The sequence below is a fragment of the Ptiloglossa arizonensis genome, chromosome 3 (assembly GCF_051014685.1).
Source record: "Ptiloglossa arizonensis isolate GNS036 chromosome 3, iyPtiAriz1_principal, whole genome shotgun sequence".
Lineage (NCBI taxonomy): Eukaryota > Metazoa > Arthropoda > Insecta > Hymenoptera > Colletidae > Ptiloglossa > Ptiloglossa arizonensis.
In genome coordinates, this window is record NC_135050.1 from 18,632,521 (window position 1) to 18,646,423 (window position 13,903).

Genomic DNA, 13,903 nt, shown 5'->3' on the forward strand with positions numbered 1-13,903 from the left:
ATCTACGATTCGCGTTTTTTCGGCCCTACGACGAGCACCGAATATACGGATAAAAATTCGCCTGGTTTGGGGTGTGGAATCAGTATTTGACAATATTTTGTAAAATCGTTTACTGTATTTATGGAGCATGTAATCGTAACTCGTTCGAACATGGAATGTTTCATTGAGCTATTCAGAGCGAATAAACGTGTCGACGACAGAACGTGGTTCTGCTCGATTTATTGTCTCTGTTTCTATCGCTGTGCTTGTCAAATTTTTATACAATCGCGTAATAATTTCGTCCGGGAGGACCATACTTCTAACTGGACGGTATAAAACTACGCTAATTTTGACGATACAAGCGCGAGAACAGACGTGTCGTTTCTACGTGTCGCTAGTCGCAAAGGATGAATTTCCCGATCAATGAATTTATGTACAAAAGCGGTTCGTCTAATTCTTCTTAATTAAGTACGATGTTGTGCAACGTTATAAATGCTAAGTACCTATATTTATGACTATCATATGATACATATACGATCTAGCGGAAGAACCTTCTCCCGTGCGAAGACGTTGAAAATATACGGAGGCAATCGGTGCAATTTCAACGTATGAAATAACAATCGATACCGTATCGGGAGCGTTCGCATCGAATTCGATCTCCGTGAAAATTCCTGATAGAGCCTCGTCTCGTTGGGAGAAGGAAAAGACAGCTATATTGATACTTGAACATTAGTACAAAAATACTCTGTAAGGCAGGAATTGTTTAACCCTTTTGTGTACGTAATATATTAGTAGTAACTATTAAGGACACATCGAGTTACGAGGATCGATCCTTAACGCGCGGCAGAAGGTTTCTCGGAACGACGTATTTCGTTTCTCGTTCGGGGATACGAACGATCGGTGAGTTGCCCGCGTGACGCGTTTTCGAGTCGAGGATCGATACGTCGTTCGTTATTTCGTTATCGGTCGGTGTATTTTCTTTTCGAACAGCGGTGAGCGGCGATTCCAACGAATCCAGCCGTTGCGAGTGATTATCGTTTGTTAAAACAGAGCTTGAAACGCGAGTCTCGTTCAAAACATTGAAGCCGAAAATATTAATCGTCCGTTTCTATTATTTTTCGTTAAGTGGCTATGGAGAATATTATTTCCCGGAATAATGGGAACCGATGTTCGACGGTGGCCCTCTGTGATGATGATGATGCTTCTGGCCTGGTCCGGAGTATCTGCTTCCCGGTCGGGAGTGAACTATGGCGTAGTGATCGCTGTTCGTCGATATCGACCTCGTGGAGTTCATCGTCGATCCTCCGGAAGCGTATCCTTGCTTCCCGTTTAAGGAGTATCTAAGTACAGAGAACGATTTATTCAGGATTTTCATCGCTACCGAATCTACTTTCGCTAATAATCCTTCATTATTCTAAGCACCGGTTGTTACGAACGGAGGACTCGTCGGGACAATTTGCATCTAATTGCGCATCGAATATATCAAACGAGACAAAGGCGCGGTCTTGAACGAGCTACTGCTTCGATGTTTCGATCCTCGGAAATCTAGGAACGAATTACGGACCGAGAACCACAAATTGTATCGTTAATTCTAACGAGACTTGTCAGAGTACGCGAATGTGCTTTGGTACACCGGTACGCGTACGATAGGCGCAGATCGTTTCGAAAATTTTTACCCTCCATACCTCGACACGTTCGTATCGTGCATTACCGACAGAACGAAACTTTTCTGTTCGATAAAATAAAATACTGGGTCGTTCGGAAAGTCGTTTCGTTCTTTTGAAACACAACTTTTTTAGAATATGTATAAACATCTATAAAAAAAAGAACGAAACGACTTTCCGAACGAATCAATACTTGGAAAGTCGTTCTACTCGCGCACTCTGTTAGAAACGGTGATGAAAAGTTTCGAAAGGAATGTTCCAACGTCCTCTGTACCGGGTATCTGGTTCATCTCGTCGTTATCGTAGGAGAATTTCGTTCACGCCCACGCAACGATACGGTTTCTTCGACTTCGCGACGAGTTCTGGCACAGGTGCGGCAAAAGTGGAACGTAATCGTGAAAAGAACAAGATCGAACCTCGAGCCGTATTGAGAGCCGTGCCAGCTACGATACGGATCGTAATCTTCGATGATGGATGGTTCCTTCTCGATGGTATCGGTCCTGGTGCAACTGCAGGTCATCGCGGAACAGAGGAATATGTTGATAATGAGCATGATGAGGAACAGAATGCCAAGAACCACGGCCAGCCAGAGCAGCCATAATGGGTGAACGCTGCCGTCCTCGTACAAAGTTTGCACAGCTATTAAACGAGACGCGTTCGATATTGAGACCCATTAATCGTTCGTATCGCGGATAATGGTAACGTCGAATGGGTGGGATAGGGGATGCGAGGCGGGCTAATTAATAGATCGGTTGGAAAAATTCCGAGGGTAATTTTCAGTTAGGTTGGACAGCAGGAAGCCATTTGTGGCCCGGGGTATGAAAAGTACGATAGAATATTTACATGGTGTTTGACCAGGGTCAAGAACGAACACGCTCGTGCCGGCAAGAAGCACTCCTTCCTCGCCGCTCACGCTTTGCCCATTAATTAAAGACGCTCCCTTTATTTCTTCCTCGTTATCGCCTTCGCAAATAGGGATACCGCAGCTTCCTGGAGGATAGAAGATTAACGTTTTGCGTTTCACCTGTTATCTGCGTGCCGTAATTTACCGTTCGACACTCGACCGAGCGTGGCGGAACATTAAAATCCCCCACCGTAAAAAGAAAGCGGCGATGGTCCGCGGGTAAAGTTGACGCGAGCTCGTTCGAACGCGAAACGTACGTACGTATCTGATAACGCGGCCTAGGGGGTGGGGTGGGGTGGGGTGGGGTGGGGGGACACTTCCGAGGGGATATGTTAATTCCCCTAGGTCGAGTTGAACGGCACACTGTGACCCACATGACGGCACGCAGCCGTAATCGGGAATCACTCGGTGGATCAGTTTATACCTCTGCACACGGCGATGTCGCATTGAAAATGCACTTGCGGGCTGTCAGGAAACCGGAACATCGAGAACAATGTCGCATCCGCCAGGCCGGTGTTCCGATCGTACATGAATTTCGTCACGACCCAAGCCTTTACGGGACACCTTTGTGATTGAACGTGAACGGTTACGTAATCGGTTATGATCGTGGACCGAATCGCTCGCGGGACGCCTCCGATTCGGTGTTACCGATCTTGGACAGCGTCGCGTACCTCGATCGGTGGAAACGAACGCGACACCTCCTACGACTCCGAGTGGAAATACCTGGAATAAAATTTCCCGTGCACCGTCACTTTCCTACGGGTCTCGTCAACTTGAGTTTCGATCGTGTTGTCCGGATCTTGGATCACGAACCAGGGTTCCATCGAAAAGATTCTTTACGCGGAAGAAAAGAAATTGAACCCTCGTACAGGTAAAGTACGGTAGCGCGCGTTAGCTGTTCGTAATTACTTCGATCGATGCGTTGCAAACGTAAAATATTCTAAATACGATAAGCGTAACGAGAATTTCAATTTCGCGATCTCATCGGTAACGAGTCGACGTAAACGTTCGTCCGTGATCGGGATCCACCGAATCGAAACTCGAAGAAGCACGAGAACGATATTTATTCCAAGCTCTCGACTCGTTCGTGCGCGAGGTATCGTCCCCTCTGTCGACAATTGAGACACCCCGTTTGGTCAACGGAGGGGAGGTTTTCGAAACTCGGTGAGGTGTCGTCGATCCAACGGGATCGAATTCCACGATCGAGAGCGACTTGCGTCGAATCGTCGATCGAGTCGCGTTCGGAGAAATTTACGACCGATTGAAACGAGACGAACGACGAACGTACCCTTTGTCGTCGATCAGCTGCACGCTGTTGTTTCGTTTATTGAAGGCGAAGCACGATTTCACTTTAATTCCGTACATTCCTGCAATGCAAAAGATCGATGAGAGCGCATCAACGGCGCCCGCGCGCGTTCGCGTTACGCGCGCTCGTTAATTCCAATTAAATGTAAGGGTGAAATGAAGCGAGTGGTGCAGTACGAACCATCTGGTCGCGAGATCTCCGCACGCAAAGTATAGTTGTGACCATAAATAGCCTCTTGCACTTTGTGGCCTCCGTCCAAAAGGCGCAACGATACTAACGAAGTTTCATTCCTGCGCAGAAAATTATCGTACCGTTGCGAAATTATACCCTCGCCGGTTCGGCGCCGTGATTTTAAGAGATACGAGCTAATATTAATAAACGTTATATGTACTTCGCATTTTTGAATCCGGCTTTTCCGCACGTAATAACGTAAAATTTATCGTCCGCCAGCTCCAGGGTCTTGTGTATCCTCACCGCGATGGGGATGGAACGTTCCTCGTTGTCCTGCAAGAATTACAACGGGATTAAGAGGAATTTGTCGTCGGTGTGTTTGCAACGATGCTCGACGTTTTCGAAAAGCCACGAACTTCGATGTTTCGGAGAAGACACGGTTAAACGAAACGCGAAGATTTCTAAATGGAATTATAGATTTTTTTTTTTTCCTAGACGATCGAACGATCTACGATACATAAATGTTAAAACAATTGAACGTATTCGTGGTCGAGAAATTAGAGCGAGATGCGATATATTTGTGTATCGTCGTTTACCCAATTTCTTTCGAAAAGCTCTTCGATACTGTGAGAAAAATGTACGTTTTTGGAAACATTAATAATCGCGAAGAAACGAAGAAAATTATTTGCCTTTGCTGTCCGGTCCGTGAAAATATTTGACTTTCGTCTTCAGAAATTTCTCGTATTTTCAGGAACGAATAGGGTAATTAAGTATTCCGCTACTAATGGACCGCTCCATGAATTAAACACGGCAGACCGAAAGTCAAGGATTCGTGGTTCCGTGCTCGGTCAAAAATTCTACGTTAAATTAACAAGAAGAATACTCGAGGGTCGAGTATGCTCGGATTCGTTTCTCTTTTTTCAATTTTATTTTTTATCGCTGAAATGAGCTTATCGCGGAACGTAATACCGTAAGATCGTTTTACGCTAAATTAATTACTCTTTGTACGTTTCGGGTCGAAGTGTGTCGATGAAAAATGAAGAAAAATAATTCTTCGATTCTTCGAAGCTTCCTCCACGGAATGAATAAATTTTAAAGTGGACAATTCATAATTAACATCTCAATGAATCGTTAAAGGTCGCGGCGCGTACTCGTTTCAGGTAACTGACCCAGGAGCTCGGCTACCGCTTTCGCATTGTATTGTTTCAACGAGGGCTACCTACAATATAACAGAGATCGATATGTTAATTACGAAACGCCCTCTTTAAAAGCTACTTCTTCTCCAGAGAAAGCTTCGTGGATTCAACCTACATGCTTTCGAGACTTTTATCACCGAACGTTCGACTCGATATTCGCGAATGAAAAATTTGCTGATAATTTTCGCGTTTCGAAAACGACCGTGAAAGTTAAAAGAAAATTTATTCCAAATATCGATCCTCGTAAACGAAAACGACGAAAATAGAAACTCGACACTCTCGACAATTTCGGAGATAAAAATTAATTTGCGTATATTAAAGAAATTCAAAACCAAATAAATTGATACGTTTCAAGTTCACCAAGATTCCTGACCTCGAATGGAAAAAGTGATCGATCAATATCGCGTCGAACGATCCTGTAACAATCATCCAATGCAATAATACCGATTATTCCTTCCAGTTCGATGATTCGAAGAAGAGTTCCGTATCGACGACTTCTGAAATTTAAAGAACTCCGAAAGTTTACCGTTGAAATCGTAGAAGAAGACGATTGCTTCCCAGTATTTTTCATCGCGGCTTATTGCAATCGTCGAGGCTTGAATTTTCATCGTGAACATCGCGGTACTTACGTTATTTACCAAGACGCCGCAATAATCCGGAGATCCTTTGGGCGCCAGAAGATTAATAGCGAGGGTCGCGTGTGTAGAACCATTTCCGGGCGCCATGCACTGCGGCGTCCGAAAATCTCTAGCGTGAACAGCTCCTACGAAACTCTGATTTAGATTCACTCGTATCGTCATGTGGCCGGCTTTGCATGTCGCTGTGACCGTCGGCTGGAACTCCGTGTCCAATAATTGAGCGGTGACCTGCGATGGAACAAGAACGAGATTGAACTTGGCGGAATTCACCACGGTAACCACATTTCGAAAATTATCATTCGAGACGAACGAATGCACTCTGTATGGTAAACCGTCGGATTCGAATCTACGACACGTAACGATTTACGTTCGATATGAAAATTAATCGAGTAAATGCTTCACACGTAATTACTTCGACATTATTATCCGGTATCGGCGTCATCTCGGAGAATTAACGCTACTTCCATTATTCGATACAATTGAGCACACCTCGCGCTTCCACCGAAAGAATTCAATCCCGCGAAAATGAATCCAATACACTCGTTGAAAGTATTTCTCATCGCGATCGATATTTACGGAATCGAGAAGCGGTTGCAGTCGTACGGACCCCTTTCTCCCCTCGCCCAAGGAATTTCACTTTATATAAGCAAACTTTCCATACGTTACGACCCGACGAGTGAAATTCGGTCGAAAACGAGGAATCGAATACGTACGGTCGATTTCGTTGAACACGCGCGGCTCGAAATCGAAATATCTCCTCGATTTCGTTCGAAGGTATTACCTTTCGTCGCCTTCGTTCGATCGATCGGCCCGATAGAGACGTCGAAGCGAGATAAATAAATTTTCACTTGGAATTTCCAGGGCCGCGTGCACGCTCGGGCGCAACTATCGGCCCCGCGGAACGATGGGAATCACCCTTGAAGTGGAAAAATGGACGCGGCAATTAATATTAAACACACTCGGCTAATTAGTCTGCCAGGTATAATTGTACGCGGTTAATTGCCCCGTGCCCTTAAAAGCGCGCATTCCGAGCGGCTTCGTCCTTCGTTCGGCTGACGGCTATAAATTATTCGATTAATTATGTCCGGTGAGGGTTGGCGGGGAGGGTGTGGGATGGAGAACGGGGCAGGAATCCACCGGGGGCGAAGTTCGCCGGGTTCGGTGAATCGAGGGAAAGAAAAGTTGTGGAAATTTTCGCGCGTATCGGTCGATAGGTGCGCGAACACTCGCTCGTGATCGCGAACGGGCTGTATACGGGGTGTCGGGGTCTCCGGAACGAAAGCTGGCGATATTTCTCCGGCCCGATCGGCAACTTAATGCCCAAGTAAACTTGGGACCGGTCTGGGCGGTAGCTATCGACCCACGCTAACTTTCAATTTCATGTGGCCGGACCACTTCGCTCGCCGCGGATAAGGTATATGTACGTGTATATACGAGGAATGTCCAGCGGTGCCCGGACGGATACGCCAACAATAAAATCGGCCCCGGTCTGTAGGAGATGCTGCGACGAGCAGCATGGCCACTCTCGGAACCGAGACAAAGGTCTCTCGGACGTAGGCGTTCGCAAGGCCACCAGTCCTAAATGCTCTTCGGTGGCCTCTCTCCACCAGAGAAAGATCGGCGGACGTGTTGGGTTACAGAAAAGGATTCCTTCTCTCGCGGACGGCTAATCGATTATGAGAACACGACATGGTAACGTATACGCGCGCGTCCTTGCGTTTTGCCAGCTGCTCCTTTTTTGGTCTCGATGCCCCGCGCAACGTTCGGCCTCCTCTCTCTCTCTCTCTACCTCACCGACCGGCATCGAGTCTATCATCCACATTGGGACCGACTTTCTTTGTACCTGTCGTCGATGCCAGCGACGATACGCGTTTAAACATTTTGCAATCGATCGTCCATCGAACGAACGGTAGACCATTTCGGTAATGCGGACCATTTCAGAGTACCGTGTCGATCGAATCGGGAACATTCTTTCCTGTACGCAAGTTCGCGACCACGACGCGACAACGGATACTCGACAATATTAATTGTCGCAAAAGATCAGATTGTAATATCCGGTTAAATTATGATACACAGGGATCTCGCGTGTCCAGTGATACGACGAACCATCGTCGTGTACTTTTCTCGACTCTCTGCTTGCGACTGAAGAAAATTGAAAAGGGCAGGGGACGACCCTTTTTCGGCAGTACGAATACAGTCCCTAAAACTCAACATAGACTGTTCGTTGTCAACGCGTTGTAATCTCGTGGATTATTAGACGCCAATGACGCGTCGAATCGAGAAAATTGTCACTTTCGATGAGTTTTCGATGGTAGCGTTTAGCGATGATTTCGCGTTAATTTCACGATCGATACCCGTGCGGTTAATTATGACGAAGCTAACCGCTATTTATTTCTTTGCGATCCGTGACTACTTCGAAAGCAATTTATTTCTTGCAGCTTCGTTACGAGGTATACGCCGTAGACCGATGGCTTTACGTAATCAATACCCCGGTTTCGATTAACAAATAGTTCAATGAAGCTCCGAGAAACCAATCAGAAGTCTCCCGCTTTCAGACCAGGACGTCCCGGGATCGGAACGAATCGCAAGAAACGCAATATTCGTATCCATGACCGCGGTCTCTAATTTCCGACTAGAACGAGAGTCACGGCAAGTATGTAATTACTATGATTCACAATCGCCTGGCTTCTCGGGCACGCAACATTCGATACCTCGCGAAATCTGTTACTCCTCTCCATTGACGAGAAATTGTTTTACGCTCGCGTGCTGGAAACCAGGGCCGGCCGAAATTCCAAGCGAATAACTCAACGGAAAGAAAAATTCAAGTTTACGAGCAGATTGTTGCTCGAAGCGTTCCATCGAACAATTTTACGACCGCTGCGCTTCTCGTTCAGTTCATTCTTACCTACGTTTTCGATCTACGGTTACAAAATTACATTTTCGAACTTCCGATTGTACATTTTTAATTTTCTATCGCTGCAACGATCGGTCTCGTTTCACAATTTTCCAAGCGCAAGATTTTCTAAACATTTCACCCGCAAATTACCCTAACGATTATACGCCGTTCTCGATCCAGTCTCTATACTTTGCGCAATCTTCCGGAAACCGTGATTCATTTTTCAATCGAATAAATTGTGCATAAAGCAAAGTAAATTACAAAGGTGAAAATCGCAATTATTTTTCCCTGCTCTGGAATATATAACGGCGGTAAACTCGTTAGCGTCTCCCGGGTGGATGCAATATCCCCGCGGCGGTATGCACGCGCGAGTAAAGTTTCATCGGAAGAACGGGTCGAATTAAAAATCGTGGCGAGACGTCGCGCGGGTTCTTGACGCGGTTTCTTCGGGGCGACGTAAAAAGAGGGGCCCGGAACACGCCCGTGTCGACATTAACGGCGTGACGTAATCAGCATTCTCGTCCAGGTATGCAGGGGCATAGACGGACGAGGAGGACGGTGGAAACGAGACGAGCCCGAGCACTCGCGAGCTCGTGGTGACATCACGGCGAACCGGCGCTTACATAAACGAAAGTTAACGTGGTCCGCGACGTTGGATAACATCGGCCCTCGTCGACGAATTTCTTCGCGTGGGACAGAAGGCGACGCGCGGCGCCGCGCCGCGCCGCGCCGCGACCGGCGCTGAAAACAAACGCTCGAACGGATCGCAGAGCGATGTAACCGGCTAACGAGTGACTTTGCTCGTCGACGGAGAAAGCAACAATTAGCCGGCCGCGGACGCACGCCCGGTCACGGAATAGAATAATTCATGTACAAGGGACCGTGGCGGACAAGTGGCCACTTAGTAATTCGCTACGATAGAATGTACATTATCGGCAATCGGCCGCGCGGCCGATAAATCACGAATTTTTCAACGACGAAACCTAGCTGGAAGCGTGTGTGCGTGCACGTGCACGTGTCCGCGGGTTGGACGCGCGAGCGCGCGAGCGCGCGAATTTTACGCGTGGATAGCGGCAATGTATCAAGATTTAATCCGAACCGCCTCGTGGCCGCAATGTTTCAACACATTCCGATAGTACACACCCATAGGCGGGTATGCGAACCGCAGGAACGAGGGCGGAATAGTATCGACTGTGAAGCGGCTCACATTTTTGGGAACGGAATGGAATATATTGCCGGACGTATCGTTGCGCGCCGCGTACTCGTATGTCCAGTTCGACGTCTCTGTTTTATTATTGTTGTTATCGGACCGCGATTCTTTCCGCGGTTCTTCGACCATTCGTTCCAAGACCGTTATTAGAATAGTTTTTTACTCGCTGGGGACTACACAAATGGTACTCCATTCGGTGATTATTACCGAGATCGGTTTAGTCGCCGGTTGTTGGGAATGTTCTGTTCCGAGAATGTTGCTAGCGTTAGATTATTCGCAGGCTGGTATTAAAATATTGATTTATTCAGTGCCAACTACTGAAATATTATTTCATCGATTGACTGGCATTGAAGTGTTGTTACACTCGTCGAATAAATCGTCGAATAATTATGGTAAAACATTATTTTAGTTATTGTTGTACGTTCTTGTTGCGCTCGTAGATGCCGACACGTATCGTCGAAGGAAGAATAGTTTTCACGACCAGGTACACCTAGATGCTTTTGAACCGAGCCTCAAAATTATTACACGATTACAGCGAACGCGTTAACACGTATAGCGTTCCGCGTAGGTAACGCGCTTTTACGATGAACATTTCGTGCGGAAATACGTGGAAAGGAAACGAGTAATTTTCTGGACAATAATTGAGACGAATATATCAAATTGTGCCCCACCGTTGTATAATTTGTCGAGACACAAATTATAAAAGTTAACTGTCTCGGGAAAGCTTTATTTTCGTATATTTTATTTAGCTTACTTCGGTTATATTTGTACATCGTACGGACATTTCGGACTACATTTATCATGAGATTTGCTACAATGTTCGTACGGTACGATAGTTGAGTTATTCGTATAGATTCTTGTCGAAGATGCATTAACTTTTAGAAGGTTTAGACATGCACATAATTTAGAATGTTTAGATCTTTTTCTTGAAGATTATTAGACATTCCTGTAACGCCACTTAATTTGTAAAACCGGATTCTAACGGTTACGATCTTAACGAGTTAGATGGAAAATTAGACAGTCTTCCGTTTGCTTGTTAAAACCATGTCCGTTATAATTTCAATACTACTGTAAGAGTGGCAATGGTTTATCTCCACGCGGAAAAATTTCTAACCCCGCCCGTTTGCGAGTAATTCTAAAACTGCGGAACATCGTAACCAACAGCCACGTTGCTTTATCAACTACACGAAATAGTTGCAAGATCACCGTATTTAATGTCCGATAAAATAAAAGCGCCCAACGAGAAACACAGGATATCCGTTCTCTTCCGCATTGGCGGACAATTATTCCAGACAATAGTTTCAATAGTTTCCAGCGTGGGCGGTTTAACAGTATCCACACTTCCTTGCGTCTCTTCGATCGAGACCTATGAAGGCTACTCCCATTTTTTTTTTTCTTTACATATCCACGTATATAGTATCGTCTTTCGATGCAAGCTTTTTTACGTAATTCGAGACGAATCAGAAACCATGTAGGCATACGGTATGCGAGAAACGAGATAGAATACACAACACCGACAGAAGCAAACGATAAACGAATTAAAGAACGCGCGAGGAATAAAGACGCGATTACCGCGTACGTATAAATTATTCGGTAAAAGTGCTCGTACGTTATGAAGACGCGCACCCGTCCAATCGGGAATTTCCTAACTGTTTTATGTAGCATATCTCCCGTGTTGCGCAGGAGAAACGCTATCTCCTCTCGAGCACATTATTCCGCGAAACCGCTGGCAACATAATAGAACGGAGTACGTGGGTCCTATGCGAATAGCCGAGTTCGTTCCACGGTATGTATCTTTTTAAATCGTACACTTTCACGTGTCCCGAGTTTTCTTTCGAACCGTGCGTAAATTTCAGCGCGGCCACCAGAACCGGTGCACTCTGCTTTCACTTGCACGCTTTCGGGTTTCGAGAGGCTGCGCTCCCATAAAAGCGGGAGGAGACGACGAGCCACACGATCAGATACCGCGAAAACTAATTTACAATTACTTCTGACGCAAGCCGATCCGATAGCGCGCACGTCGAATTATTAAAGAGACCTCGTGGACCCGTGCACCTTATCGCCAAGCGTTGCCCGTTGCACCTCGAAAGCTGCTCCTCCCTCTCCGTAAATATTATTAACAATTAAGCGACCGTTACCGCCACCGCGGTAGATTTCACCAACGAAATTCTCCGCCGGTCCGATCTCGTCGAAATTTTGAAAGCCGTTGTCACGAAATAAAAATCGATCCTTTTTTCAAATCGCGCGTTTCGTTTCACGCCGGAACAAACCAATCGGTCACTCGTTCGCGATACGCGAAGAATATCTCGAGATATCTCGAAAAACGAGATCGATCGTCCGAGGCGAAGGACGAATCTGCGCGAAATTCTGATCGCTTTCGCGCTGCTTCTACTTGTGCTTAAATATTGACAATAAAGCCAGCGTTAACGGTCGAGTCGTTCACGATGATCCATTTCGTGTAAAATTCCTCTTCGATGCGATCTCGTTGAAGCTTCGCGAGCAAACGAACAATCCACGGCAAATTCGCGCGTTTCGTTTTGCGCTCCGATCGAGTGCACGCTGCATCTCGAACGAGACACGTAGTTGCACTTGGACATTCGGACAAGTCGTTCGCATAATTACCTTCGCGCCACCGGGATACACTTTACGCTTCTATCGGTCGTTCGTTCTTTATTTTGAATTCGTAACCGTTCGTAGGGACGGTAGGCAATCGTTCGTCGTGAAATTTTGCGCGAAATTCGACGCGATCGCATTTGCATAGGTTTCGCGGTAGGAGGAAACGGATGGGATTCGTGTTTGGTCGCGAGACGTTAAATTGACCGGCGACAGTGAAAAAGCGAAAGTATCTCCTCAGCGTGGCGCAAACTCGTACGGTGCACGGTTCAAGGCGAGGAGGAACAAATTGAAGCGCAGCCATGTTGCGCGTCTCGGAAATTTCTCCGAGGACCTTCTTTCCTGGAAGCTGCGCGGACATTAGCTCGCACGCCGTTCAACGTAAACGTTTCCCTCGGCTTCCGTGTAAACAGCCATTTTTTAGCTACGCGTCGGTCCGTTAAATTTCGAACCGTAAAATCAACGAAGCGATTCAATCGCAAATTGCAGCACGCTCCGCGAAACGGCGCGATCCCGCTTTCGACGAAAATGCCGCTGGCTTCGGTGTTTGTTGCCAGAGAGGACGAAAAAAGGAAAAAGAAGAAGAGAAGAAAAGAAGTAAAGAAAAAAGGAAACGAAAAACAGAAGAAAACCGACGACACGAGAAGTTAGACGAAAGAACCCGAGGAAGGCAGGGTCAATAACATAGGTTTTGGTTTCTCCCTTTCGTCCTTTTTCCTTGCAAGATAATTCGAGAGCCGGTTCGAGCCCTCTGGCCAAAGAATGCACTTTCAGTTGCGTGTATTGTGTCCGTGAGAAGACTTCGCATTGACAAACGCCCGAACAGGGCCGGACGGAGGCACTAAGCCTACTTAGCATCGAACGGTGACGCCTAAAGTCAGGGGCGTAACACGGATAATAAAACGGAGCGTTTTTATCGACGAAAACAATCGGTTCTCCGGTCCACGAGTCGAAGTTCCCTCGTTAAGTTAACAAATTTAATGCTTCGAGATGACTCGGTATCGTTCACACGAAGCTAAAGACTCGCAGAACCAGTGGGAAAGAAACTCGTGGATCCCGATACGGTCGAACTCGAAATCTCGATGATCCGTACCGAGCTCCCCGCGCGACAAGACTCGATAAACACGACGGAAGGGGAACGAACACGGATAGACCACGGCTCCGTAAAACGCGATACAGGTGATGTCAGATTCGTAGGGCACGGTGCGGATGACATCAGGCTCTTATGACACGATGGAGCCAATTTTAGAGTCGTTGCGTAGGACCACGGATCCGCGAAACCGGGTAATAGATACCTTCCCTACCTCCTCTATCGGGCCACGGACT

The 13,903-nt window shown here is 46.6% G+C and overlaps 1 protein-coding gene across 1 annotated transcript in view; it reads right to left on the reverse strand.

Annotated features, from left to right (window-relative positions):
- Positions 1-95: 95 nt before the first annotated feature.
- Positions 96-13,903, reverse strand: part of LOC143144005 (uncharacterized) — a 33,921-nt gene continuing 20,113 nt past the window's right edge. The window contains exons 2-9 of the mRNA XM_076305929.1: positions 5,850-6,086; positions 4,245-4,357; positions 4,034-4,143; positions 3,836-3,914; positions 2,972-3,111; positions 2,487-2,633; positions 2,060-2,282; positions 96-1,319 (exon numbers count right to left, since the gene is read on the reverse strand). Of these exons, the coding sequence (XP_076162044.1) occupies positions 1,121-1,319; positions 2,060-2,282; positions 2,487-2,633; positions 2,972-3,111; positions 3,836-3,914; positions 4,034-4,143; positions 4,245-4,357; positions 5,850-6,086 (1,248 nt within the window). The 3' untranslated portion in view covers positions 96-1,120. The remainder of the gene's footprint in view (positions 1,320-2,059; positions 2,283-2,486; positions 2,634-2,971; positions 3,112-3,835; positions 3,915-4,033; positions 4,144-4,244; positions 4,358-5,849; positions 6,087-13,903) is intronic.